General features: G+C 40.4%; 2 protein-coding genes across 9 annotated transcripts in view; one reads left to right on the top strand and one right to left on the bottom strand.

Moving 5' to 3' along the window:
• The window catches only part of ctss1 (cathepsin S, ortholog 1), an 11,834-nt gene extending 1,774 nt beyond the window's left edge, over positions 1–10,060 (bottom strand). The window contains exons 1-8 of one of the 6 annotated variants that reach the window (XM_087294089.2): positions 9,819–10,060; positions 6,002–6,090; positions 4,602–4,726; positions 2,363–2,485; positions 1,938–2,084; positions 1,554–1,778; positions 436–601; positions 1–12 (exon numbers count right to left, since the gene is read on the bottom strand). The exon at positions 1–12 is cut by the window's left edge and continues 94 nt beyond it. In XM_087294089.2, the coding sequence (XP_087150215.2) occupies positions 1–12; positions 436–601; positions 1,554–1,778; positions 1,938–2,084; positions 2,363–2,485; positions 4,602–4,724 (796 nt within the window). In that variant the 5' untranslated portion in view covers positions 4,725–4,726; positions 6,002–6,090; positions 9,819–10,060. 6 annotated transcript variants of the gene reach the window in all.
• lingo4a (leucine rich repeat and Ig domain containing 4a) lies at positions 9,499–25,896 on the top strand. 3 transcript variants are annotated; one of them, XM_087293726.2, is made up of 3 exons: positions 9,499–9,747; positions 17,135–17,209; positions 20,227–25,896. In XM_087293726.2, exon 3 carries the CDS (start codon positions 20,239–20,241, stop codon positions 22,051–22,053), a length of 1,815 nt encoding a protein of 604 aa, XP_087149852.2. In that variant the 5' UTR covers positions 9,499–9,747; positions 17,135–17,209; positions 20,227–20,238; the 3' UTR covers positions 22,054–25,896.
• Positions 25,897–26,087: the final 191 nt, after the last annotated feature.

Below are 26,087 nucleotides of genomic sequence, written 5' to 3'. Positions count from 1 at the left end.
CATTGTAGATGCCTGAACACACACACACACACACACACAAACACAAACACACACCTACACATTCACCTTTAGCTCTTTCACCTGTGTGCATGTGAGTGTGTGTGCGTGTGTGTGTGTGTGTGTGTGTACGTGTTTTTGTGACATATAAGGACACAAATCTGCATAATGACATGGTTATGACACAAGTATTACAAAAAGGAGGTGAAATATGAGGACATTGGTGACATCCTCATCCCTCAAAACACTTGTAAATCACACAGAGTGAGCTTATTTCAGAGAGTAAAGCTGCACACAGTCTCCTGTGATGGTTGGGTTTAGGGGTAGGGTGGTATGAGGGCAATACATTATACAAATTGAACAGTATAATATAAATGGAAACCTATGTAATGTCCCCACTATTCACAAAAACAAACGTGTGTGTGTGTGTTTTCTCACCGCTTCTGTATCTGTGGAAGGACAACAGTTTAGCGTTGATGCCGACAGACACGGGCCCGATGTTAGCGACAGCGCTCTGCAGCGCTGCTTCATTGTGGCGTGGAACAATCCTGAAGCCAGTGCAGTATCCGGCTCTTCCCGACACCGAGTATCTGCACACACCCTCCTGCAAACACCACCGCAACGTTACAGCAACGTTATTGCAACACAACTGCAACATCATGACAATGATGCAGCAACATTACTGCAACATAAAGACTGTTACAGCAGCGTTACAGCAACACATTTGAAATACATTTTATATTGTGCTTCATTTGATTTTTATTCTAAAATTATTTGCATTTAAAATTAATATTAATTTCTTTATTTTGAGTCTTTTATGTGTAGTTTAATTTTCATTTGTAATGTGAAAGGGGGGCGGCATGGTGTCTCAGTGGTGTCGCACTGTGTCCTTACAGTAAGAAGGTCTCTGGTTTGAGTCTGGGCTGGGTCAGTTGGTGTTTCTATGTGGAGTTTGCATGTTCTCCCCGTGTTGGTGTGGGTTTCCTCCGGGTGCTCCGGTTTCCCCCACAGTCCAAACACATGCGCTATAGGGGAACTGATCAACTACACTGACCGTAGTGTATGGGTGTTTCCTAGTATTGGGTTGCAGCTGGAAGGGCATCATCTGCATAAAACATATACTGGAATAGTTGGTGGTTCATTCAGCTGTGGCAACCCTCGATAAATCAGAGACTAAGCTGAAGAAAAATGAATGAATGAATGAAGGGACAGCTCACTTTCTCCTGTTAAACACAATGGATATTTTGAAGAATGCTGAAAACCTGTAACCATTGACTACCATAGCAGAAAAACAAATACTATGGAAGTCAATGGTTACATTTGTCTTTAACAGAAAAAAAGAAATGAGTAAATGATGACAGAAGCTTTATTTTTGAGTGAACTATCCCTTTAACCTGCCCTCTGCAGTTCCCTCATGATCCCCCAGGGGTCGCAGTTTCTACCATTTATTTACTAATCCTGAAGCCTCATTCAGCTCTAAACGCAGTCATATCTGTAGCTTGTATCTGTGTGTGTGTTGTGGTGTGTGTATTGGTGTGTGAGTGTGTGTGTGGTACCTTGTGCTCATAGGGGTAGAACGTGCTGGAGTCGATGCCGCGGTTCTGGATGACGTAGAGGAAGGCTCTGCTCAGGAATCCTCCTTTGCATCCGCGGTTCCCCAAACTCACACTGCAGTCCAGCAGATTCTGAGCGCTCAGAGGAACCAGAGCTGCGGTCCTGCGCTTCATCTGAGCCTCCAGAGAACCCAAAGCACTGAACGCCCAGCAGGAGCCGCACGGGCCCTACACACACACATGCACACACACACACACACATGCACATTGCACATATGAGCACACACACACACATGCGCAGTTAAACTTCTGTGAACAAACACACACTCTCAACACTACTCTTCCATGAACACACATATTATGATCCTAGGTTACACACACACACACCTGGTTCTGCACAGGACTGACCATCCCGTGCTCTGTCCAGTTGACTCTTTGTGGAAGCGTCTGCAGTGAAGGTGGACTGAAGGTGGCGTTCACATCAGGGAAATCCTCCTCTAGTAAACCGTTCATATCATTGACTTCATCTGCAGTCTGAACACACACACACACACACACACACACACACTTGCAGCTGTCTTTATGGGGACTTCACATAGACCTAATGATGTTTGTAATATTCAGACTGTATGTTCCCTCCCCTACCCCTAAACCCAACCCTCATATCAAATACTCTGCATTTTTACATTTTCTAAATATTTCTCAGTTTTGGTCCCCACAGTGACACGAGTCCCCATAAGTCTGTGTGAATTCAACTTTAAGTCCCCACTAGGATATAAAAACCATCTGCGCTGAGATCAGTGTGTCAGTACCATATCGCTGAGCTGGTTCAGGCCCAGTGTGTATGAGTGCAGACCGACAGCCGCCGCTTCATTATGGAGGAGAATATCCTGCAGATTCTGCTCCCACACACTCCTCCTCAGACGTTCCTCTCTCTGCAAACACACACACAAACACAAACACAAACACACACACACACAGATATATATATATACACGCACAAACACACATACAGATATACACACACATAAACAGATATAGACACACACACACTAATTTTATTGTTTACACTAAACTTTTATTCTGTCTATATTCTGATCACACACACTAAACTTTACACTGTTATTCTGTCTATATTCTGATCACACACACTAAACTTTACACTGTTATTCTGTCTATATTCTGATCACACACACTAAACTTTACACTGTTATTCTGTCTATATTCTGATCACACACACTAAACTTTACACTGTTATTCTGTCTATATTCTGATCACACACACTAAACTTTACACTGTTATTCTGTCTATATTCTGATCACACACACTAAACTTTACACTGTTATTCTGTCTATATTCTGATCACACACACTAAACTTTACATTGTTATTCTGTCTATATTCTGATCACACACACCAAACTTTACACTTTTATTCTATCTATATTCTGATCACACACACTAAACTTTACATTGTTATTCTGTCTATATTCTGATCACACACACTAAACTTTACACTGTTATTCTGTCTATATTCTGATCACACACACCAAACTTTACACTTTTATTCTGTCTATATTCTGATCACACACACCAAACTTTACACTTTTATTCTGTCTATATTCTGATCACACACACCAAACTTTACACTGTTATTCTGTCTATATTCTGATCACACACACCAAACTTTACACTTTTATTCTGTCTATATTCTGATCACACACACCAAACTTTACACTTTTATTCTGTCTATATTCTGATCACACACACTAAACTTTACACTGTTATTCTGTCTATATTCTGATCACACACACTAAACTTTACATTGTTATTCTGTCTATATTCTGATCACACACACCAAACTTTACACTTTTATTCTGTCTATATTCTGATCACACACACCAAACTTTACACTGTTATTCTGTCTATATTCTGATCACACACACTAAACTTTACATTGTTATTCTGTCTATATTCTGATCACACACACCAAACTTTACACTTCTATTCTGTCTATATTCTGATCACACACACCAAACTTTACACTGTTATTCTGTCTATATTCTGATCACACACACCAAACTTTACACTTTTATTCTGTCTATATTCTGATCACACACACCAAACTTTACACTGTTATTCTGTCTATATTCTGATCACACACACCAAACTTTACACTTCTATTCTGTCTATATTCTGATCACACACACCAAACTTTACACTTTTATTCTGTCTATATTCTGATCACACACACCAAACTTTACACTGTTATTCTGTCTATATTCTGATCACACACACCAAACTTTACACTTCTATTCTGTCTATATTCTGATTAACAACTAATTTAAAGCTGAATGATCAGCAATTGCTCGCTGTGTGTGTGTTTTCTTGTGCGCTAGACGTGACAGGTCTGTGTGTTTTTAGTCCCCAACACACACACCAGCTGGCTGTACGTGATGCTCACAGTTCCCAGAACAGATTAAAACAGACCAATGAGTGTCCTGCGCTGCATTTAATCATCGAACAGCAGCACTCGAGCTGATTGTGTCTGTGTTTGAGGAGTGATTCTGTCCATTCCTGGATTTAACTGATCATGATGATGCTTTAATGGGGAAGCAGAGGTGAAGAGGAGTGAAGGGATCAGCTGGAGCGACAGGTGTCCACTCACTCTCACACACACACACCTCATTCTGCTGATTCCAGATCAGTGGGGCAAACAGCAGACAGATTAATCACGTCTGTATATGTGCTTGTGAGTGTTTGTGTTCAGGTGTGTGTGTGTCAGTCGGTGTGTGTGTTTGTGTATGAATGTGTGTGTGTGTGTCTCCATGCATGTGTTTCTGTGTGTGTGTATCTGTGCATGTGTGTCTCTGTGTGTGTTGTGTCCGTGTATGTGTTTCAGTGTATGTGCATGCGTGTGCAAGTGTGTTGATGTGTCTTTATATGAATGTTTGTATGTGCTGGTGTGTAAGGGTGCATCTGTTTGCGTGTGTTTCGATAAGTGTGCAAGCTTTTGTGTTTTACAGTACATGTGTTTGTGTGTGTGGACTTACTGTGTTTCTGTAGGTCTTGTTGTGTTGTGATTTCCAGGTTGTCCATTGATTGGTCAGACGTCTGATCTCACAACCGACCAGAGACACACACACAAGAACCAGAGCACATCTGATCACCAGCATACCTGCACACACACAACAACGACGCTGAACGCATTCATACACAAACAGACATGCACATACACATGAATAAACACAGACATGTATGCACACACACACACATAACCATGCCACACACAGACACACAAACACATACATACATACAGATCAGATGCACACATAGACAAACATGCATGCACACACGCACACAGGCAAACACACACATGCAAAAAAGCATATCAATCCAGCAGAAATGGAGACTCATCAGAGCAGCAACGTTTCTCCAATCTTCTATTGTCCAGTTTTGGTGAGTCTGTGTGAATTGTAGCCTCAGTTTCCTGTTCTTAGCTGACAGGAGCGGCACCCAGTGTGCTCTTCTGCTGCTGTAGCCCATCCGCCTCAAGGTTGGCCGTGTTGTGTGTTCAGAGATGCTCTTCTGCAGAGCTCGGTTGTAGCGAGTGCTTATTTGAGTTACTGTTGCCTTTCTATCAGCTGGAACCAGTCTGGCCATTCTCCTCTGATGCTCGGTTTGAACTGCAGCAGATGGTCTTGACCATGTCTACACGCCTAAATGCAGTGAGCTGCAGCCATGTGAATGTCTAATTTGTGTTAACAAGCAGTTGGACAGGTGTACCTAATAAAGTGGCCGGTGAGTGTATCTCTAAATAAATTCATAGTTGAAATTAAAGTTGCATTTATCTAAATATCTAACTACTAGTGAAATTTACTGTTTAAAACCGAATTATTTATTTCTGTATAATATTAATTCTTTTTCCAAATATTTCCCAAGTGATGTTCATCAGAGAAAGGACATTTTTCACAGTATTTCCCGTCATATTTTCATTCTAGAGAAGCTCTTAATTCTTTTAGATTGACTGAATACAATAGAAATGTTTAATAGTTTTAGAAGAGCAGTTGTCCAATGACTTAAATAACAAACCTAATTTGCCTAATTAAACTATTCAGCTAATTCTTTAAATGTCGCTTTAAGCTGAACACCAGTATCTTGCAGTTTAATTAGTCAAAGCACGTGCTGTCATTACGGCAGAGACTAAAGAGATTAGTGATTAAGCTATTCACTTCAAAATGTGTTGAAAATGTTTTACAAAATTATACTTAAAATTCCAAAGCAGGGCTATTAATTATTACCGCTTGTTGAAATAAATTCTACCCCAATTTTTTAGTCTTTGAGATGATTTGTAGAGTATCTGCACACACATTTATACTGCAGTATTTGTCCAGTAAAGTTGGATGTTCCCTGAAGTGTGTGTGTGTGTGTGTGTGTGTGAAGATGGTCTTACCGGCGTCTGTGAGTGAATATCTTCTGTTTCTCCTCTGTCCTGCCGTCACTCTTCACTCTTCTGCTGATAGGAAGTCACTGCTGAACTTCCTGTGTGTATGTGTGTGTGTATGTGTGTGTGTGTGTGTGTGTGTGTCATGTGAACAGAATTAAACTGATCAGATCATGTTTGTTTCTCATTCAGACTTTCCTTCAGTGAAATCTTTATTTGTACATTCAAACTGTTTATAAAGTGGAAAACAGATCTGCTCGAGGAGTGTGCATGAATGCATGCGTGCGTGTGTGTGTGTGCGTGTTTGAGTTTTTGTGTTTTACTGAGATGCTGAAATGAGTTTGACACCCACAGGAGTGTGTGTGATACTGATACAGCAGTGCTGATGCTGACTGTGTGTGTTTGTTTGTGTGTGTGTGTGTGTGTGTGTGTGTGTGTGTGTGTGTGTTTGTGTGTTTCTGAGCTTGCGTATTTCATGCAGTGTGTGAATGTATCTGTGCTTGCATGTCTCATGCTGTGCATGTGTGTGTGTGTGTGTGTGTTACTGACACTGCACAATGTCATGTGCATTATCATAAACACACACACACACACACACACACACAGCATGAGACACACAAGCACAGATGGAGAGGATCTGACTCAGCAACCTCAGACAGGGATACCATGGACACTTTTGGTCATATACTGCTGTCTTCACCTGATATTATTACAGTGTTTTACAGACGCTAGGACATATTTCTCAAGGTCACTTCTGCAAAACTCTTTACACAATTCTCCAAACCGACTTTCAGCTTGGCAGAGCAGTTCATTTCACATTCAACATGTAGCAGAGCTACCACAACACTGTATTCAGCTCTCAAATAAAGTCATTCTTCCAGAACACAAGCAAAGGTGGACAGCCGACACACACACACACACACACACACACACATGGTCACCCACAAAACAAGCTAAAAAGCATGCAGCATCACACAGTGCTCTCCTGTGCAAAACAAGCACACGTCTCAGTCTATAACTGCAGTATATGTTGCTGGAATGAATCCGACATGATGCAGAATTCAGCAATATTTTCTGTCCTTCATTTATTTTTAGGTTTTTGCACAAAGTAATTCCCAAATACAGGAATTTATCTACACACCGTCCACTGATGCAGACACAATAGTAATGCTCATGTGGCTGGTTAAACTCATTTTTAGATGTGAATTATATTTCAGTAGAGTATTGCTGTTGAATTTCGCTCTTTTATTCAGTTTTGCATTGTGTTATTGTTTTGAACATGATGTAATGTGCATTTATATAGTGATAAGTCGTGTATGGCCATACACCCAAAACCCTTCACCATCATGAGGGGCGTCTCTCCACACCACAACAGTGCAGCTCCATTTGGATGATGCTCCGGCAGCCACAGGACAACAGCGCCAGAGCTTCACCACACACCAGCTACAGGTGCAGTGAAGAGACAAGTTGAACAGTTTTACTCTTTAGTTTTCTTTTAGTTTTTCCTCCTCGTACTCACGCACCTGCAGAGTGATTATGCAAACTGTTATAGTTATTGCTATAGTTACTGTCATAGTTATCGCTATATTTGTTGCTATAGTTACTGTTATAGTTATTGCTATACTTACTATAGTGATAGTCGTTAGTTATCGCTATAGTTACTGTTAGTTATCGCTATAGTTACTGTTAGTTGTCACTATAGTTGTTGCTATAGTTACTGTTAGAGTTATTGCTATAGTTGTCGTTAGTTATCGCTATAGCTTTTGCTATAGTTACTGTTATAGTTATTGCTATAGTTGTCGTTAGTTAACACTATAGTTGTTGCTATAGTTACTGTTAGAGTTATTGCTAAAGTTGTCGTTAGTTATCGCTAGTTTTTTGCTATAGTTACTGTTATAGTTATTGCTATATTTGTCGTTAGTTATCGCTATAGTTGTTGCTATAGTTACTGTTATAGTTATTGCTTTTGTTTTAAAGCCATTTTAAGCTCAATATTATTAGTCGCCTTAATTAAGCAATATTCATTTTGATTGTCTACAGGAAAAACTGTGTACAATGACTAATAACTTATATTATGATGTATTTCCTTAATGCAAATGTGACATAATATCATTGTCAAGGATCATAAACAGACCGAATACATTTGGAGGCAATATTCCACAAACATTGCTCTACAAAACTGATAAGCATGAATAAAAGCATGCCGTAACCCAATATTGGGTCAAATGTGGACAAACCCAGCATTGGGTTAATTTTTTTAATTATAGTTTTATTATTATTAAAGATTAAAAAATCAGCATTCATTACTTTTTTTGATACTTTTTTAACCCAGTGGCTATTTTTGCCCATATTTGACCTGTTGTGTAATATTGTTTTTAGAAAACAAACACACACACACACGCATGCACACACACAGACACACAGACACACAGACACACACACACACACACACACACTACTGAAGCATAAGGCTGAGACTCAATCTGAGGATGCTGTTATGTTTTGTTTCTTCATTATATAAAGATCTTTAAAGATGTTAAAACCCTCTAATCTTCACACACACACACACACACACACACACACACACACAATCCTCCGTGTGTGTCTTTCTCTCTCTCACACACACTAAACACGCAGTCAAAATTCTTGAGTTTGTGTTTTAGTGCTACTTTCACTCATGCTTGTATATGAAGCCATAAAGCTGCAGCCTCAGCGAATGAAAACAAATCAGAAATTCAGATTACACACACACACACACACACACACCCGCCCTACAGATGCTGCATTAATCTGAGAGATAAAACTCTCTCTCTCTCTCTCTCACACACACACACACACACACAAACACACACTGTCTGAAACAGATGAAATCCACTCAAGCCGTCATTGATAAAACTCTGCATAATAACAGTGACAGCAGGTACAGTAGACTACAAGAGTGTTTATGTTTTTATACTTAAACCCGAATACACACACACACACACAACCATGGTGAACCTGAGGAATACAAATATGACACAGAATTAAGTATTTTAAAAATGTAAAAGTGAAGCTTGTTTTTCAGTCAGGGTTGAGTTTAGGGTGAGAGGACACAATATACAGTCTGTACAGTATACACACAGGATAGGGCACGTAATAAATGAAAACACAACATTATTAGTGTGTGTGTGTGTGTGTCATCATGTGATCTGAGTATTTCTCCTCATTAGACCCCAGTAAACTCGCTGTGATCATTTAGTTAATACCTTTCATTCTGTCCATGATGAAGTCCTCAGGAGCGACGCGCGTGCGCACTAACCCTCAGTTTCTCCATCTGCTGTGTTTTTATTTTTTGGGGGAATTTCCTTATTTATTGACTTGCTTATTTATTTATTTCTGCGTTAAATCCGCAGATTTGTCTGACCCCGTCCACGCAGACCATCATCTTCTACCCGTGGCTGAAGTAATAATGCGCGATCTTGGCGCGGGTCCACGCGCCATAAATCCGTCCGCGCGCGCTCCCGCGTGATTGTGAGCGCGCGTCCTCGCGTTGATGCAGTTCGACGCGACGCTGGGAGTTTTAACGCGCACATGGACGGGAAAAACCACTTGTTCGCATGTTTACAAGGATTTAAACCAACACAATTTGTCAGAAACACCGCTGAGGTGAAGTTTGAGTTGTTCGCGCCATTTTCTCGAGTCTGTCAGGTGAAGCACCTGTACGCGGGGATGGAGTTCGCGCCTCTGCATGTAGTAGGACAAACGCCTGGTTGCAGGTGAGAACTGATGGAAACTGACATAAATACTTATTAATTAGATATTTAATCACAGTGAGAGATGTATTTACCTGAGGAGTGGTGTCAGGTGAACTGATGAAACCCGTCACGACCCCCTCCGGGTCACTTTACAAACACAAGTGAAGAAACAAACGACACTTATTGGGCTAAAGTTGGCTTTATAATCGCACTACGACTTTATTCTTAATAATGTCATTTCATAAAAGCATTCTTATCAAATTCTAAATGAAGAAATTAAAAGACAAATTACAACATTGTTCACAGTCAGTTAAATAGTACAGAAACGCAGCTAAGTGACAGAAATGCTGTTTACTTGTTTTTATTGTGATTTATTTAATGAGAGATGAGCACATTAACACACAGTTTTGCTTTATTAGTAGGTTAATTGACATATACAATATTATGAAGGAATATTTCACCTAAAAATGAAAATTCTGTCATTTACTTCACCCTCATCTCTTTCGTTTATTGTGTTTTTATGTGAAACACCAATGAAGAAAAATGTAAATCTATTAAAGGGATAGTTCACCCCAAATACTCACCTTCTCTTCTTTTAAACCTGTTTGAGTTTCTCTCTGTTTGAGACAGGAAGGCATATTAAAGAATGCTTGGGAAACAGCCACAGTATTTATGTTTCCATGAAAGAAAGAAATGCCTAACAGTTTACAACTAATTGAGTAGATGGTTGAGGAAACTATTTCTAATTTAACTAGCTGTTTATTTTCATTGTTATGGAAGTCAAAGGCCACCCATCACCAACATTCTTCAAATCATCTCTTTTTTTGTGTTTAAAAGAAAATAGAAGTTCATAATTTTGGAATCAGGGTGAGTTTTCATTTTGGATGAAGCATTACTTTAATGCATTTGTCAAGCATCACTTTTGAATGGTCTATATGTTAATACTGTTGTTTGAATGTTTAGTTATATAATCAGACATTCTCCAGACTGAATGTAAATTGGATTTAGGTGGGAAACCCCTGAAGATAATCTTACAATTTAAAAACGCTTTTAAAAAGTTTTTTTATTTATACCAAACATAGAAATTTGTCTTAAAAATACAATTCAGACAACTAGAAATAGAACTGATAGTTTTTCGTCTATCATGCCACATTTACAGTTGAAGTCAGAATTGTTAGCTCCCCTGAATTATTAGCGCCCTTGTTTATTTTTTCCTCCAATTTCTGTTTAATGAAGGGAAGATTGTTTCAGCACATTTCTAAACATAATAGTTTTAATAACTCATCTCTAATAACTGATTTATTTTATCTTTGTCATGATGACAGTAAATAATATTTTACTTCATATTTTTCAAGACACTTCTATACAGCTTAAAGTGAGATTTAAAGGCGTAACTAGGTTAATTCTATAACAATGGTTTGTTCTGTAGACTAACGAAAGAAAAATTTGCTTAAAGGGGCTAATAATTTTGTCCCAAAAATGGTTTTTAAAAAAATTAAAAACTGCTTTTATTCTAGCTGAAATAAAACAAATAAGGCTTTCTCATGAAGAAAAAATATTATCAGACATACTGTGAAAATTTCCTTTCTCTGTTAAACATAATTTGGGAAATATTTAAAAAAGAAAAAAAAATCAAAAGGGGGCTAATAATTCTGACTTCAACTGTATATTGTTTTGTAGTGAAGTTGCCTGTATTTTTAATGCTCTTTACATTGTAGAATGTGTCAAAGCCGCTGTGTGTGCATTAAGGAAAGTAATTCAATAAAAGTATTTCAGATTATGGAACATATTCAGCGCATCAGTTAGGCAGGGGAGTAGAGATAGAACGTTAGTTGCTAAATTAAGACCCATTCAGTTCAGTCTAATTTTAAGTGTCACTGCTAATTTTATTGCATTAACTAGTGTTTACTAATGAGATTTTATTGTGAAGACTTTATTGTAGGTCAATATCATGATAATGCCATATACCGTAAAAAACTTTAGCAATTAATCTAGTGCTCAAATGATTAATTGCATCCAAAATAAAAGTTCATATTTACAAAATGTATTGCTGCAAACTGTGCTCCTATATATGCGATGCATAACTATATATATATAAATATATTAATTTAGTTTATTTTTGTATTTTATGTTCAGTAAGTGTGTGCATTTATACAGTATAGACAGTACACTGTGTGTATATATTATGTAAACATAAACTTTTGTCTTGGATGCAATTGATTAATTAATCGCAAGTTTGCTTGAGGAACATCTCACCTGTGTGTGAGGTCACCGGATCATCTCACATGTGTGCGAGCTCAACTCCATGTGTAGATTGTGTAACCTCTTATTGTAAAGAAAGACAATGGGGTAAAGACGGGTCAAATTTCTGATGAGAAAATCTGGGAAGGTGCGAGTAACTAAGGATATAGTTACAGGACGATGATGTGCTAAAGACAAAAACTATTTCCTCTGACGTGAGAAGTGATCTTGCACAGGTGACTGCGTTATGGTCCTGTGATATTAAGGTGGTAGTATCAGAATGTTAGTCTAAGATATATATATAATCTAGTGTGTCCCAACAGTAACAAAAATCACATCTGAAAAATATAAACCTGATATAAACATCTAAAGGTTGCAGTTTGTCTCTTCATAAATGGATCAATGTTTTTTATTTTACCGTCACCTCATACTTCAGTTTTTTATTAAATCTTCTGATCAATAAAATGCAATTTTTCATTTATATCCTAATACTGGAGACTCGCATCTTAAAGGAGAGTTTGTTTAATTTGGTTCATTTATGTTTTGTTTTTTTAAATTACTGCCAATTTCTTCGATAGTTAATCGTGAGGACTTTTTGGTTGGTTTGACACTAATATCAGTTACTCTTGTATTCTGTGATATTTTGTGGATTTTCTAAAATACAGATGTTTTGGCAACCAAATTATTTACAGAAAAAATGACATATTTAATATATACAGTATTTAAGTAAATCACTCATGTAATTTTTTCGTCATCTGGCCCATTCATAATCATGTTAAATAATCATGATTACAACACTGACCAAAATAGTCATGATTAAGATAATCGAGCAGCCCTAGTTCAGTCCTGACAAACATTGCAAAATCTTATTTTAGTAATTGTGGTGCATTGAATGCTGGGTTCTGATGATGCAAGAGTTGCAAGTAAAGCAGCTGAGAAGGCTGTTCTTTGTGCTTTTTATTTATTTATTTTGTAAAAGATTTATTGGAGCCTGATGAATCCAGTATAAATATGCCCTAGATGCACTAGATGTTAATGACTACTCTTGTTGTCCGGAATATAAGAGAACATCCAAATCAAGAAGGGATTTTTGGAGACTGAGGTTCCTAATTATCGTTATGCAACATTTGCTTTGCATTTTATGTTGAGAAAAAAAAAATTCAGGTAAAAAATATCCAAATTCTTACCTCCAAGACTGGTTTATGATTCGGTCCACACTGAATCTGTGTGTGCAGAAATCCACAGATATTTTATCTCATTATTGAGTGTATTTTTATTAAAGTTCATACTAGATATGATATACTATTTTTAAAATAACCAAAATTTATAGACATTTAAATGTAGTCATTTAGCAGATGCTTTTGTCCAAAGCGATTTACAATTGAGGAGAAATTCAGCAATTCAACATGAAGAGGCAATACACACAACAAGTGCTGATCATAATAAACTCTGTGTGCTCAGAGAATTTAGTGCAAGAGTAATTTTTTTTTTGAGAGAGAGTGTTTCTACAGGTGGTTTGTCAAGCCCACTCACTTGCGTGAAGCACACCACAAATACGCTGTTTTTTTGTTGAAATGATTGTAAAATGTGCAAAAAAACCTGGTGCATGTGTTGGTTGAAATGTCAGAGAGATGAAAGTATGTGTTTTCTACAGGTGGTTTATCAAGCCTACTCACCTGAGGCACACTCAGAATTGTATTTATAATAATATTCAGGGGTCGGTGTGTGGAGTGGTGGGAGGAGTGATTTATTGACAGATTCAGGTGGTCAGGGAAAAGAAGGGATTATAGTTGTGGTTTGAAAGGCACCAGTGAATCTGCCGTCTGTGTGGGAATGGGAAGATCACTCCACCAATGGGGAACAGTAAATGGAAAGGTTCTGGAAATTGATTTCCAGCCTTTCTGTGTTGGTATCATAAGCTCTCAGACTGGAGGTTCCTGGAGGGGATGTGGAAGTCAGAGGGTGCAGTGCCAGCGGCTGTCCTGTAAGAAAGCATCAGTGATCTGATCGTGATCTCGAGCGGTAACCAATGCAGAGAGATGAAGAGAGGAGTTACATGAGTTCTGGAGCATCTGTAGAGTCCAGCTGCAGGAGTCCAGCACTGAGATGACCAGAGCTCACACTCAGAGATGTGCAGCAGGATCTGTGAGGAAGGCTCTGATTTACTGATGATGACGAGTGCAGACCTGCATGATGGAGACGTGTGAGCAATGTGCTCCTTGAAGGACTGCTGACCATTCAGGATCACTGCAAGATTCCTTACTGAATTACATGGTAGATGATCCCAGCTGGATGGAGAAGTCATGTTGTGTGTGTGTGTGTGTGGTGTTGCAGAAAAGATGACTAGGTGATGCTCTTTTATCCAAGCTGAGATGTCCTCCAGGTGGTGCCAGATTCCTGCAGCTATTGTTGGATGAAGTGAAAGATAGAGCTGCGTGTCATTGGCATAGCAATGATAAGAGAAACCATGTGATTGGATGATGGCTCCCAGTGGTGTGCTGTAAATGAAGAATAATAGGGGATCCAGAACAGATCCCTGAGGTACTGCAGTGGCCAGCCGAAGAGCTTTGGATTCCTCTCCTCCCCAGGCAACTATGCCAGTGAGGTCAGACTCCAACCAGCAGAGCGGGGTTCCAGTGATGCCCACTGAGGAGAGGGATAGGAGACTCTATTGATTCACTATCAAAAGCAGCAGACGGGTCCAGTAAAAGCAGAACGGATGATTTAGAACCTGCTTTGGCAATTCGTGACTGATAGTAGAGCAGTCTCAGTGGAACGAACACTTCTGGAGGCTGATTAATTTGCATCCAGCAGGTTATTGTGAGATAAAATTGGGTTAAAAACAACAGTTTCCAGTGTTTTTGGCAATACAAGGAAGAAGAGAGACCACACAGAGTAACTACGACACAACTAGTTGCTTTTTTGGGTAGTAACTCAATATTGTAAGGGATCCCAACACTGCTGAATATTGTAAGCAGACTGACTGCTGTTCCTCAAATCAGTAAAGCTGAATGATGCATGCAGAGATGTGGTGTTTACAGTGCAGTGCATGCTCTTGTGTAAAAGCATCAATATAAATAGCATTAGCATCTGAGAAACACATTAGCTGCAGTAATGCGTGCCGCAGCTCAGTGTTAATGAATGGCCCTGCGGTCGGCGCAGTGTGTTTGTGTGTGTTGAGACGCATTAGCGATGGTCTTTTAAGGGCTTGAAGTTTAAGCCCTCTTGAGCACTTTTAAAGATGCTTAACGCACGGAGACAAAACATGCTGGAGTAAACAGACAGATGAAGAGATGCAGCAGCCATTACAGCCTCCATTAAAGCCCATCTGAAGAGCAGATTACAGGCGTCTCCTGCATTTAACATATGCTGTGCAGAGCACACAAATCCCCCGATTCATGCCGGCAGCGCACGTTTGTGTGTGTGTGTGTGTGTGTGTGATTGAGTGTGTACGTGCGCTCTGCTTCATTCATACTGTAAATTCATAAATGGTCGCATTCAACAGGGAATATCATTTCTCATAAACGATTTCTGAATTATTATTGTGAATGCATGATGCTTTTATCATAAACAACAGCACATGTAAAGCACATACATGACCGTATGGCTGGACTGTATGTCACAATGCAAGTAATCTCATATCCTGATTAATGATATACAGTTAAGTGCAAAATTATTCGCCCGTCTGTGAAATTAAAATATTTCTCAAGTGGTATTTATTGAATTAAGGAATTTTTCACAGTATTTTCTATGATATTATATAATAATATTAATACTAATGCCATGTTAAGATCAATAATATTAGCCCCTTCAGCAATATTAGTGTTGGATTTACCCTAGTGAAGCCTTTAAATGTCACTTTAAGCTGATTTAAGAATATTTAGTCTAATATTATTTACTGTCATCATGACAAAGAAAATAATATATCTACTTTTACAACAATAAATGTATTTTAGTGCATTGCATGCTGTCAAAACAAATGATAGTCCCATTACTATTCATTTCTGTTGCGTTTTGCATTATAATCGTCCCGCTGTTGATCCTTTTTAAAAAGTTTTACAATTATTTTTATTTTGCATGATTAAAATTGAAGTTTAATTTGAAAGTTTTTAACTTTTCGATGTTGATAACATGCTGCTTTTTTACTTTTATATTATAAAAGCGGTTAACAGGCAGCCGGGTAATCTTGCAGGAAAACCAGATAACACACACACACACGCACACACACACACACATGCTGTGTCTCTGGCAGATCTGTTAGTTCAGTTCTTTACCCCTGCCAGAATTTGGTTATGCAAACATGACGCTTATCGGACACACACACACACACACACACACACACACACACACACCTGCATCTGCTCTTCATACCTGCATGCACACACTCCCGCTGGTTTCAAACTTGTGAGCATCTGAGTCTGACATGCAGCTCTTCCTGTACGCTGACCTGAAGATGAACTCTTTCTTTGACCTTTGACCTCTGCAGGATTGATCACATCCCTTCAGTCTGGCACTGAGCTCAATGAAAAATCAGCATTTCACCGGCTCAACCTGATCTCTCTCTCTCTCTCTCTCTCTCTCTCTCTCTCTCTCTCTCTCTCTCTCTCTCTCTCTCTATCCACGTTCATTTCACTTGTCATGACTGCCAAAAATTGCCAAAGCATTGCAGATTAAACAATGAATGCACCTGTAGAGTGCATATATACATGTACAGATACTCACACACACAAAAACACACATTTAGAATTAAAGTATTAAAGTAATAAACAGATAATAAAATGCATTACTCTCTTTTTCTTTCAGATTCAGACTTGACTTATTGGCATGACAGATGTTGCATATTTATTGCCAAAGCATGTGTGATGTTTACATCTAGATCAATAAATAACAGTACAATTAACACCTTATTTTAGGATAAAAGCATGATAATATTCATCAATATTACTAAATTATATTTAGCAATGAACATTTTAGGACTCCTTTATAACAGTTTAGGTGTGTGTGTGTGTGTGTATAAGCACATCACTGATGTTTTGATTGGTCTTCTCTCTTTGTGACAGGCATCAGTGTATTGTGTGGATAGTTGAATGCAATCTGGTTATAGTAAATATTGAAGATGTGCTTTATTGTTTAACTTCTGTTTAAATCTCTCTCTCTCTGTATCCAGGCTGTGAGCGGGCGATCGCAGGGCTTTTCTTCAGGAATTGTTGGTAATGAGAAGGAGCAGCCCCTCTGCCAGCTGGTGAGTGTCAGACAGTTCATCATTTATTTTCATTACATGATGTGCAGTGGAAAATTACTGTAATAGATCATTAGGTGTTATTGAGCATTTTGTATTACATGGAAAAAGTCATCAAAAATAAGACGTGCATGAAAAGGTATTTAATGTGGAGTATAAAAATTAGTGTTTCAATGAGGAATATATTTGGCAGTTGTGTTGCTGCCTGCTGTTTTCGGTGTGTGTTGCCAGCTCTTTGGAGATGCGGTGTGAGGAGGTTCTTCAAGCTTAAAATGTCCAGATGGCTTGAAAGTTACATGCACATTAGGAGTAAATTAAAACGGCCTTCTTATATTAAAAATAGAGCTGGGTGAAGATTAATCGTGATCGTGAATAATCTCATCCAAAATAAATGTTTGATTTGGAGTGATGTATGCGTGCATAAAACAAATGTGCATGTAACACAATTTTGTATAGATATTTCTATTTTTAAAGATGTTTTATATCCAATATATATATATAAACTTTTTCTCAAATATATAGATGCTTGTGCGCATTTGCATTTAAAGTCTGAATTATTCGCCCGTTTATTTTTTCCCCAATGCCTCTTTAACGGAGAGCAGATTTCGTCAAAACATTTCTAATCATAATAGTTTTAATAACTTATCTCTAATCACTGATTTATTTTCTCTTTGTCATGATGACAGTAAAGAATATTAGACTAGATATTCTTCAAGACACTTCTATACAGCGTAAAGTGACATTTAAAGTCTTAACTGGGTTAATTCGGTTCACTAGGCAGGTTAGGGTAATTAGGCTAGTTATTGCTTTGACTAAAATATATAGCTAATATAGGGGCTAATAATTTTGACCCTAAAGGTTTTTTTTTTTTTAAATTAAAAACTGCTTCCTGTTTTCCAGCCAAAATAAAACAAATCAGACTTTCTCCAGAAGAAAAAATTATTATCAGACATACTGTGAACATTTCCTGAATCTGTTGAAAATCATTTGGGAAATATTTAAAAAAGAAAATAAATCTAATAATCCTGACTTCAACTGTATATATACAGTCAAAACAATCTTTTATTTTGGGTGTGATTAATCAATATTAATATTTGCCCAAGACTAATAAAGTCACAGTACATTTCAATTGACAAGCCAGTGATTTCAGATCATTCCTATGCTGTACTCTGCATCACGAAGCTGCTTATTTAATGCAGCTTCATTTAAGTTAATGTTCTTATCAAAGCCTGTTTGTTCTCCAGCCTGAGATTTAGGCCACAGTTTCATTTATTTATTTCTTTGAGTTTCCATGTGGTCAAATCAGACATCAGGCATTCAGTTTATTTCAACCTAGGCTCATTCTGAAAACATAGTCCCGCAGGCCGCGATTTTATGTAGCCGGGGGTACGTATGGCTGCATGTGCTTTTTTGGCTAGCTGCCTACCTGTGGAGGGCTTTCCCGCTGAAACCAGTTTGTCCAGTTAGCTCGTCATGTACATCGGCGGAGTTGAGACTCAGAGAGGAGCTGACTGCGACAATGGTGATGATCGGGTTTGAGTCCGGGGAAGAGCGGTTCCAGAAATCAGGTAAGACAGAAACAGAATCCAAAAAATAAAGTGAACGAGTGAATAACAGGGTGAGGATGTGGTGAAATCTGAAAACGGGTAAATATCAGACGAGGGCTTTTCGTTTTCTGCACTGCTTTTTTATCGCGTTGCTTGGGTTTAGGGAAGCAAGTGGGCGGGTCAATCGGTAAACGCACCGGGACGTATGTTGCGGCCTCCAGAAACATCCACGGGACTGTGTTTTCAGAATGAGCCTGGGTTGGTTTATTTATAAATGGTATATTTTACATTACAGCCTTTTGGTAAATGATTTTATATTGCATGTGTAGTAAACTTTTTTTATATTTAAGTTTCTGCATTTATTGGGAATCAACTACCTACTCATTTTTGTACCCCAAGCTCATTCTGAAAACGTAGTCCCGCGGACATTTCTGTAGACCGCAATTTGTGGCCGGAGATACGTATGGCCGCATTTGTTTTTTTCAAGCGAACGCTACATGGTGGTGTGACGCCGCTCCTCTTCTTCGCGCTCGCCGGCTGTGACAGCTCACCTCCATGTGGAGGGCTTTCCCGCCGCGACCAGTTTGTACAGTTAGTCCGTAGTGTTATGTCGGCGGAGCGGAGGCCCGGAGGTGGAGGAGCCGGCCACAGCGACGACCGGGTTCGAATCTGGTGAAGAGCGGTTCCAGAAATCAGGCAAAGATGAAATCAGAACCCAAAAAATAAAAGCGAACGAGTTCGTGACGGGGCGAGAATGCGGCGAAATCCGAAAACGCGTTCAAAATCGGACGAGGGCTTTTGCTTTTCTTTTCTGGACGGCTTTTGTAAATCGTCGCTTGGGTTTAGGGAAGGAGGAGGGTGGCTGGTTCAGCCGATGGCCGATTGGCCAGCCGCGCAGTCGATCGTTCAGTCATTCAGTCCATCAGTCAGACAGACGGTTGCCCGACAGTGGCCTCCGGCAGCTTTTCGCGCGAGTACAGTGTTCGAGAGGCGAAAAATCGCGGCACAGCGGCCTCTCGCAGATTCGCGAAAACAAAAACTGCACAAATACGTACCTCTAGGGATGTATTTCGCGGCCTCCAGAAACGTCCGCAGGGCTATGTTTCCACAATGAGCCTGGGTTGCATTTTGTTAGCACATTGAAGCGACAAAAATGTTAATTGTGCATGTAACATTAGTGCTGACCATATATACTGTATTTACTGTGTAGTATTATTATATTCATTTACTGTCATTAGATGAGTGAGTAAGAGCGTGCGCATTCAGTCACTGGCGAACCAGATTCATCAAGTTTCAGTTTGTCAATCGGTTTTCATTGATGAAATTAACAGATTTACTGGGGATGATCCAGTCGTGCTTTACCGTTTCAGCAGATCAGATTATGCAGTTTGATGTTTACAATTTGTGTTTAGCAGAAAAAAATTTGCCACACAAGTTACAGCGATGACGCCTAACTCTCTGTTTGTACCGCAGGCGGGTCTCCAGATGTGTGTGGCTGCTGATTGGAGGAGGCTGTACTGGTGGGTGGTCCTCCAGTGGGTAGTGGGCGTGGCCACCTCAGGGCCCTGTGCCCAGCGCTGCGACTGTTCACCGAAGCTCCCCCTGGTGGACTGCTCCTCTCGACAGCTTTCTGCTGTCCCCGAAGGCGTTCCCGACACCACGCAGGTGCTCAACCTGACCTACAACCACCTGAAGACGCTATCCAGCCGGCAGTTCTTCAGTCTGAGGCAGTTACGCGAGCTGGATCTCAGCGCTAACATGCTAACTGTGATCGAGGTTGAGGCTTTCGTAGGTCTCCAGAACCTCATAACGTTGAGATTGTCTCGCAATCGTCTGAAGATTATCCCAGTGGGGGCTTTCTCAGGCCTTCCCAATGTTCAGTTTCTGGACATCAGTGAAAATGAGATCTTAGTCTTGTTGGACGACATGTTTGGAGAGATGCCGTCGCTGCAGAAGCTGGAGGCGAGTGAGAATGATCTGGTGTTCATCTCGAACCGTGCGTTCAGCGGCCTGCCGAATCTGCTGGAGCTGCGTCTGGAGCGCTGTAACCTGACGACGGTGCCGAGCGAGGCCTTCTCACGGCTGACGGGACTCCAGCACCTGCGCTTCTGCAGACTCGGCCTCACCGCGTTGCCCAACAACTCCTTCCGTCAGCTGCAGCGGCTGCAGGATCTGCACGTGTCCCGCTGCCCCTGGCTGCACACGCTAGCGGTGAACAGTCTAATCGGCCTCAATCTGACCTCGCTGACACTGTCGCACTGCAACCTGAGCGCCGTCCCGTATGCGCCGCTGCATCACCTGGTGTACCTGCGCTACCTGGACCTGTCCTACAACCCCATCACCACCGTCCTCTCCGGACTCCTCGGTGACCTTTTACGGCTACAGGAGCTTCATTTAGTCAGCACTGGACTGTTGCATGTTGAATCTGGTGCTTTTCGTAATTTAGCATTTTTCCGGCTGCTCAATGTTTCGGATAATCGTTTGGTGACTCTAGAGGAGTCTGCGTTCCACGCGGTCGGTTCTCTGGAGGTGCTGCGTTTGGACGGGAACCCGCTAGCGTGCGACTGCCGGCTGCTGTGGGTGATGCGCAGACGTCTGCGGCTCCGTTTCGCTGGACATGCGCCCTCTTGTGTTTCACCTGTGCAGGTGCAGGGCCGCATGTTCCAGGACTTTGCGGAGTCGGAGGTGGTGAGGACGTTCACCTGCAGACAGGCTCGTATTCTGACCCGTAAGCCGCAGGACGTGCGCTCTGATGAAGGACATACGGTGCTGTTCTTCTGCGCAGCTGATGGAGATCCTGCGCCGTCGATAATCTGGCTGAACCCTAAACGATCGGTTCTCACTGCGTCCGGCCGGATTCGTGTTCTCCCGAACGGGACTCTGGAGGTGCGCTACGCTCAGGTGCAGGACAGCGGATATTACCTGTGCATCGCCTCTAATGCCGCCGGGAATGACAGTATATCCGTAAGCCTGCGTGTTCGGGGGTTTCCGGCGTCCTCTCGGAACCGCTCGGGATCCTTCTTTCTGGATGGCTGGAGCTTTGCATCGGGACAAACGGCGGTCAACGGGTCGCAGCCGTTCCCGTTCGATGTGAAGACGCTGGTGATCGCCGTGACCATGGGCTTCCTGTCGTTCCTCAGCTCGGTGGCGCTCTGTTTCATCTTCATGTTTTTCTGGAGTCAGAGTAAAGGTCAGATCAAACACACCGCCACCATACAGTTCGTGCCGCGCAGCTCAGCGTCCACCACCGCAGGACGGAGCACCGTGGAGACCGGACGCTTCACCATGAAGCTCATCTGAATATCAGACAATCTGAAACATCTACATAATCTCAATAGAGCCTTTCCACACGTGTGTGTGTGTGTGTGTGTGTGTGTGTGTGTGTGTGTGTGTGTGTGTGTGTGTGTGTGTGTGTGTGTGTGTGTGTTTCTCAGCACTGGAAGTGGTCATAGTGCAGGGCGCAGTGAATGGGTGAGTACAGCACATCATTATTCTACACTCATATCAGCTGAAATCATGACAGAAGCACTCCAGGATGCTGTTATCAAGACTCTGAGAAGAGGAAAACAACAGTGTGAGACTGATGACGACTGCCAGGGGACAGAATCATGTCAGATGTACTGTCCTGCCTTCATACACACTGCATTAAGGTTATTGCACACTGAATCCGAAATTTTTGCACGTTGAAGTGAAGTTTACTCATAAACTAATTTCGAGAGGAGCACGTGATTATGATTGAACACGGCTGGTTCTGCATTAGCATGCATGATCCACCAATCAGGCCATTCCTAACCCACTATAAAGAGCCAGGGGTTTTCACTGCAGTCATCTTCGATTTGAAGAATCCCCCCTTCCACCCCTACCTCTTCCCCTTTCCCTCAATAGGGCAGCACGGTGGCCCAGTGACTAGCACTGTCGCCTCACAGCAAGAACGTCACCGGTTCTAGTCCTTCAACAGGCCGGTGGTCGTTTCTGTGCGTAGTTTGCATGTTCTTCCCGTGCTTGCGTGGGTTTTCCCCGGGTCCTCCGGTTTCCTCCCACATTCCAATAACATGGACAACAAGTGAATTGATCAATCTAAATTTTGCACTACAGTTAATCCCTCACCCTGTAGCACATCTTTTCATAGCTTTCAATTTTTAGTCATCAGTTTTTATCAAGGGGGAGTTGTCGAGATCTACCTGAGCTCAAGGCTAACCTCTCGCCCTCCAAACGGGAGGGAGCCCAGGGCTCAAGAACCTTTGAGCTCAGGGCTCTCTCCCGGGACAGCATGCCAAACTTGCTTATAATCAATCATCAGCTAAGTGTGAACTCTTGTAAATTAATTGGACCTCACGTTGTGTCAATCACACTGACACACTGCCTCTAAAACTTGTGTCCATCATAAAAATTTGACAAACTGCCCATATAGACATTATAAAATAATAAAAGACACGTCATTATCCGCTTCAGTCCGTTGCTCTGATATGTCAGCGTGGCTGCCTTTCAGGCTTATAATGTCTATAGGTACTGCCAGTCTCTGTTCAGGATGTGTTTACATATGTAATATGGGAAGCATCACAAGCAATGCATGAAAATTCAGCTGATTTCCTGAAATAAACTTTGCATTTCTCAGTAATCCAGTGCAGCTCCTTTAACAAGCTGAACTCTCCTCCTCCTCCATGCAGGATGGGATGCACACAGCATGCAGCCTGTTCCTCTGTATTTTCCTACATTGGAGAAGAGAGAGGAGAACGAAGACTCACTGCTTGAATTGACTCTGAAATGTGTTGTGTTATTTTAGGAATGGATTAGTTAATACGCATCAGACGTCGTGTGCAGGGTTTGTGTACCTGACGAATTTTTCTGGTATGAATACGAAAAAAAATGCTTATGAAAATTTCGGACTTCAGTGTGCAAAGACCTTTACCTGTAATGTCAATATTTTAAGATGCTGAGCGTTAAACACACCGTGTGAAAAGGCTCCATTCAGAATTGTTGGACTCGTGGCTAATTGTCTTCATTGGTACGCTCTCATTACACTGATTGGCAGATCTGCAGATTGCTGCCGTATCACAGTTGCTGTAATATTTGTATTTAATTTTTATATATTTTGTCAATGTAATGTTTTATTTGGGCATCACGGCTTGTTTTTTGTTGTTGTATGTTGGTGTGTGATCACCAGCGTGTGAAAAGACTCTACAAAAGCAATAATTATTTACATATGTACCATCTCCTTTGTACATTTAATATGATTTGCTCATCCCTCAATGAGGGGTGGGGTTAGGGGTGGGGTTTGGAGACACACCCTCTTTTAAAAAATCATATGTTTTGATGTGAATGGACTGAGTTAGCATGAGTAAGCCTGTTTTCTGGCAATATGTGAGGTGGTTTAGTTCATTACTGAGCTGCAGAAGCGGGAGGAGACTCTGGTGCTTTTACCGTCAGCGGCGCTCGCTGATCAACTGCTGTTCCTTCTCTGAATGTTTGTCTTATTCTTGGAGGAAACGTGTAAACATTTTTACGCCTCTCAATGCATTTGAGTCTGGTTTAAGAAGCTGGAGCATGTGCATCAAACACAGAAGAAACGCTTCGTTTGAGCTGTAAAGAAATCAGGATTTGGAAACACTTTAAAACCCTTCATTTAGTGCTATCATATGATTAACGGCATCCTAAACAGAACTGTGTGTGTGTGTGTGTGTGAGAGAGAGTTATTATTAAGTAAATCTGTCAAAACAGCCTAAAATTGCATCAAATTTGCTTAAAAAAAATTATTTTATGGCAAAAATCCTTCAGAAATGAGGATCCTCTTCCATGAAGACTTCTAAAATGAATATAGTAATGACCAAAACTTAAATTCTGAATATGCATTATTAAAGAGCTTAATTTGCACAAATAAAGGTGATATTAGTTAATATTTAACCCTCAGATTCTAGAGTTTCTATTAGTTGTATCTCAGCTAAACACAGGCTTCTAAACAAATCAGAACTCGAGCAGTGTGCAAGTGTCTGCATATGAAGCTGCTACAGATTATTAATAAGTATATATGGAAGTGTTTTGGTGCATTTGTATTGGCATGCATGTACACCTACACATAGGCTTTATTTTGCATGCACTTTAATTGGTTTGGAATGTTCACTGCTGATAATGCACATTTTGTGTTGAGTGTTGATGAAAAACCTGCAGATGTGCATCTGCTCACAAACACCGATGAAGCTTTATGAACTGGCTTTGCTCAGAAACTATTCAACTATTTCTGCTGTAAATAAATACGAGTATGGGCTGTGTTTTAGCAGTCGAGTTCTGCATTTAATGCATTCATTCCTGCTGGGTTATATGATTCATTTCCAGATTTTCACGCAATATTAATATTAATAGTCATCAGTATTAAATGAGAGTGTGCATATTCATCTTTTTTTGGGCATATTCATAATTTTAGAGTACAAAGAATTCTCAATGTTTAATGATTTGATCAAATAAACCGTGGTAAATACAGTAATGCTGTGTCTTTGTGTAGATTACTACTTGATATAAGAAAGCATAAAAATGAACAAACATTACTTTTATATTTATAAATCTAATATTTAAAAGCAATAACTGCTCTATTTTCTGTCTGCATGTTGGTAAAGTTTTGATTCTGCAGTAAAAATATCAGCTGAAATCATACAGTGAGTTCTGAGAGGCGTTCATGCATGAAACACTCGCCTGCTTCTGATGTTGTTCTGCTTGATCAATGAGTTGTAAATGAATGTGTGTGTGTGTGTGTGTGTGTGTAATCTTGCTCTTAGATGCTGATGATGTGTGGAGTTGATCTGTATCTGCTGGTAATCTGCATGGCTGCTGTATAAAGTGGATTCTGCAGGATGAGTTTGTTTAATCTCATTGTTGTTCATGAACTTTCTCTTGTGTCTGATTCAGTTTTTCATCTCTTTCTAGAAATGTCCGGGGTTTCTGTCATGCGGTAAAGACTGAAATGCACAATGTGGAATTACATTTGTTTAATTTTATTTGCAGTTTTCCCCTGTTTCTCTTATATTTTTATTTTAATGATCCATTTTGTTATTTTTGTTTTTTCACAGAAAAACGAGTGAGTGAGTTTCTGTCTGTTTTGCATGATCTGAGAGAAATGACTGCCAAAACAAGTATTAAAGTTTGTTGATCTGCTGTGCTTCATGCAGTGGTTTATTCCTCTTCTACAGTCTCATGAGCTAACGCCGTCAACCTCAACCTCATGCAGATATTTATTCATGATTTATAACACACACACACACACACACACACACACACACACAGACACACACACACAGACACACACACACATGTACATGTGCTGGTTTTTAGAAAGATCAGGATTT

Source organism: Danio rerio, chromosome 19 (genome assembly GCF_052040795.2).
Source record: "Danio rerio strain M-AB ecotype USA chromosome 19, GRCz13ab, whole genome shotgun sequence".
Taxonomy (NCBI): Eukaryota; Metazoa; Chordata; class Actinopteri; order Cypriniformes; family Danionidae; genus Danio; species Danio rerio.
This window is presented reverse-complemented; position numbering and strand designations above follow the sequence as displayed.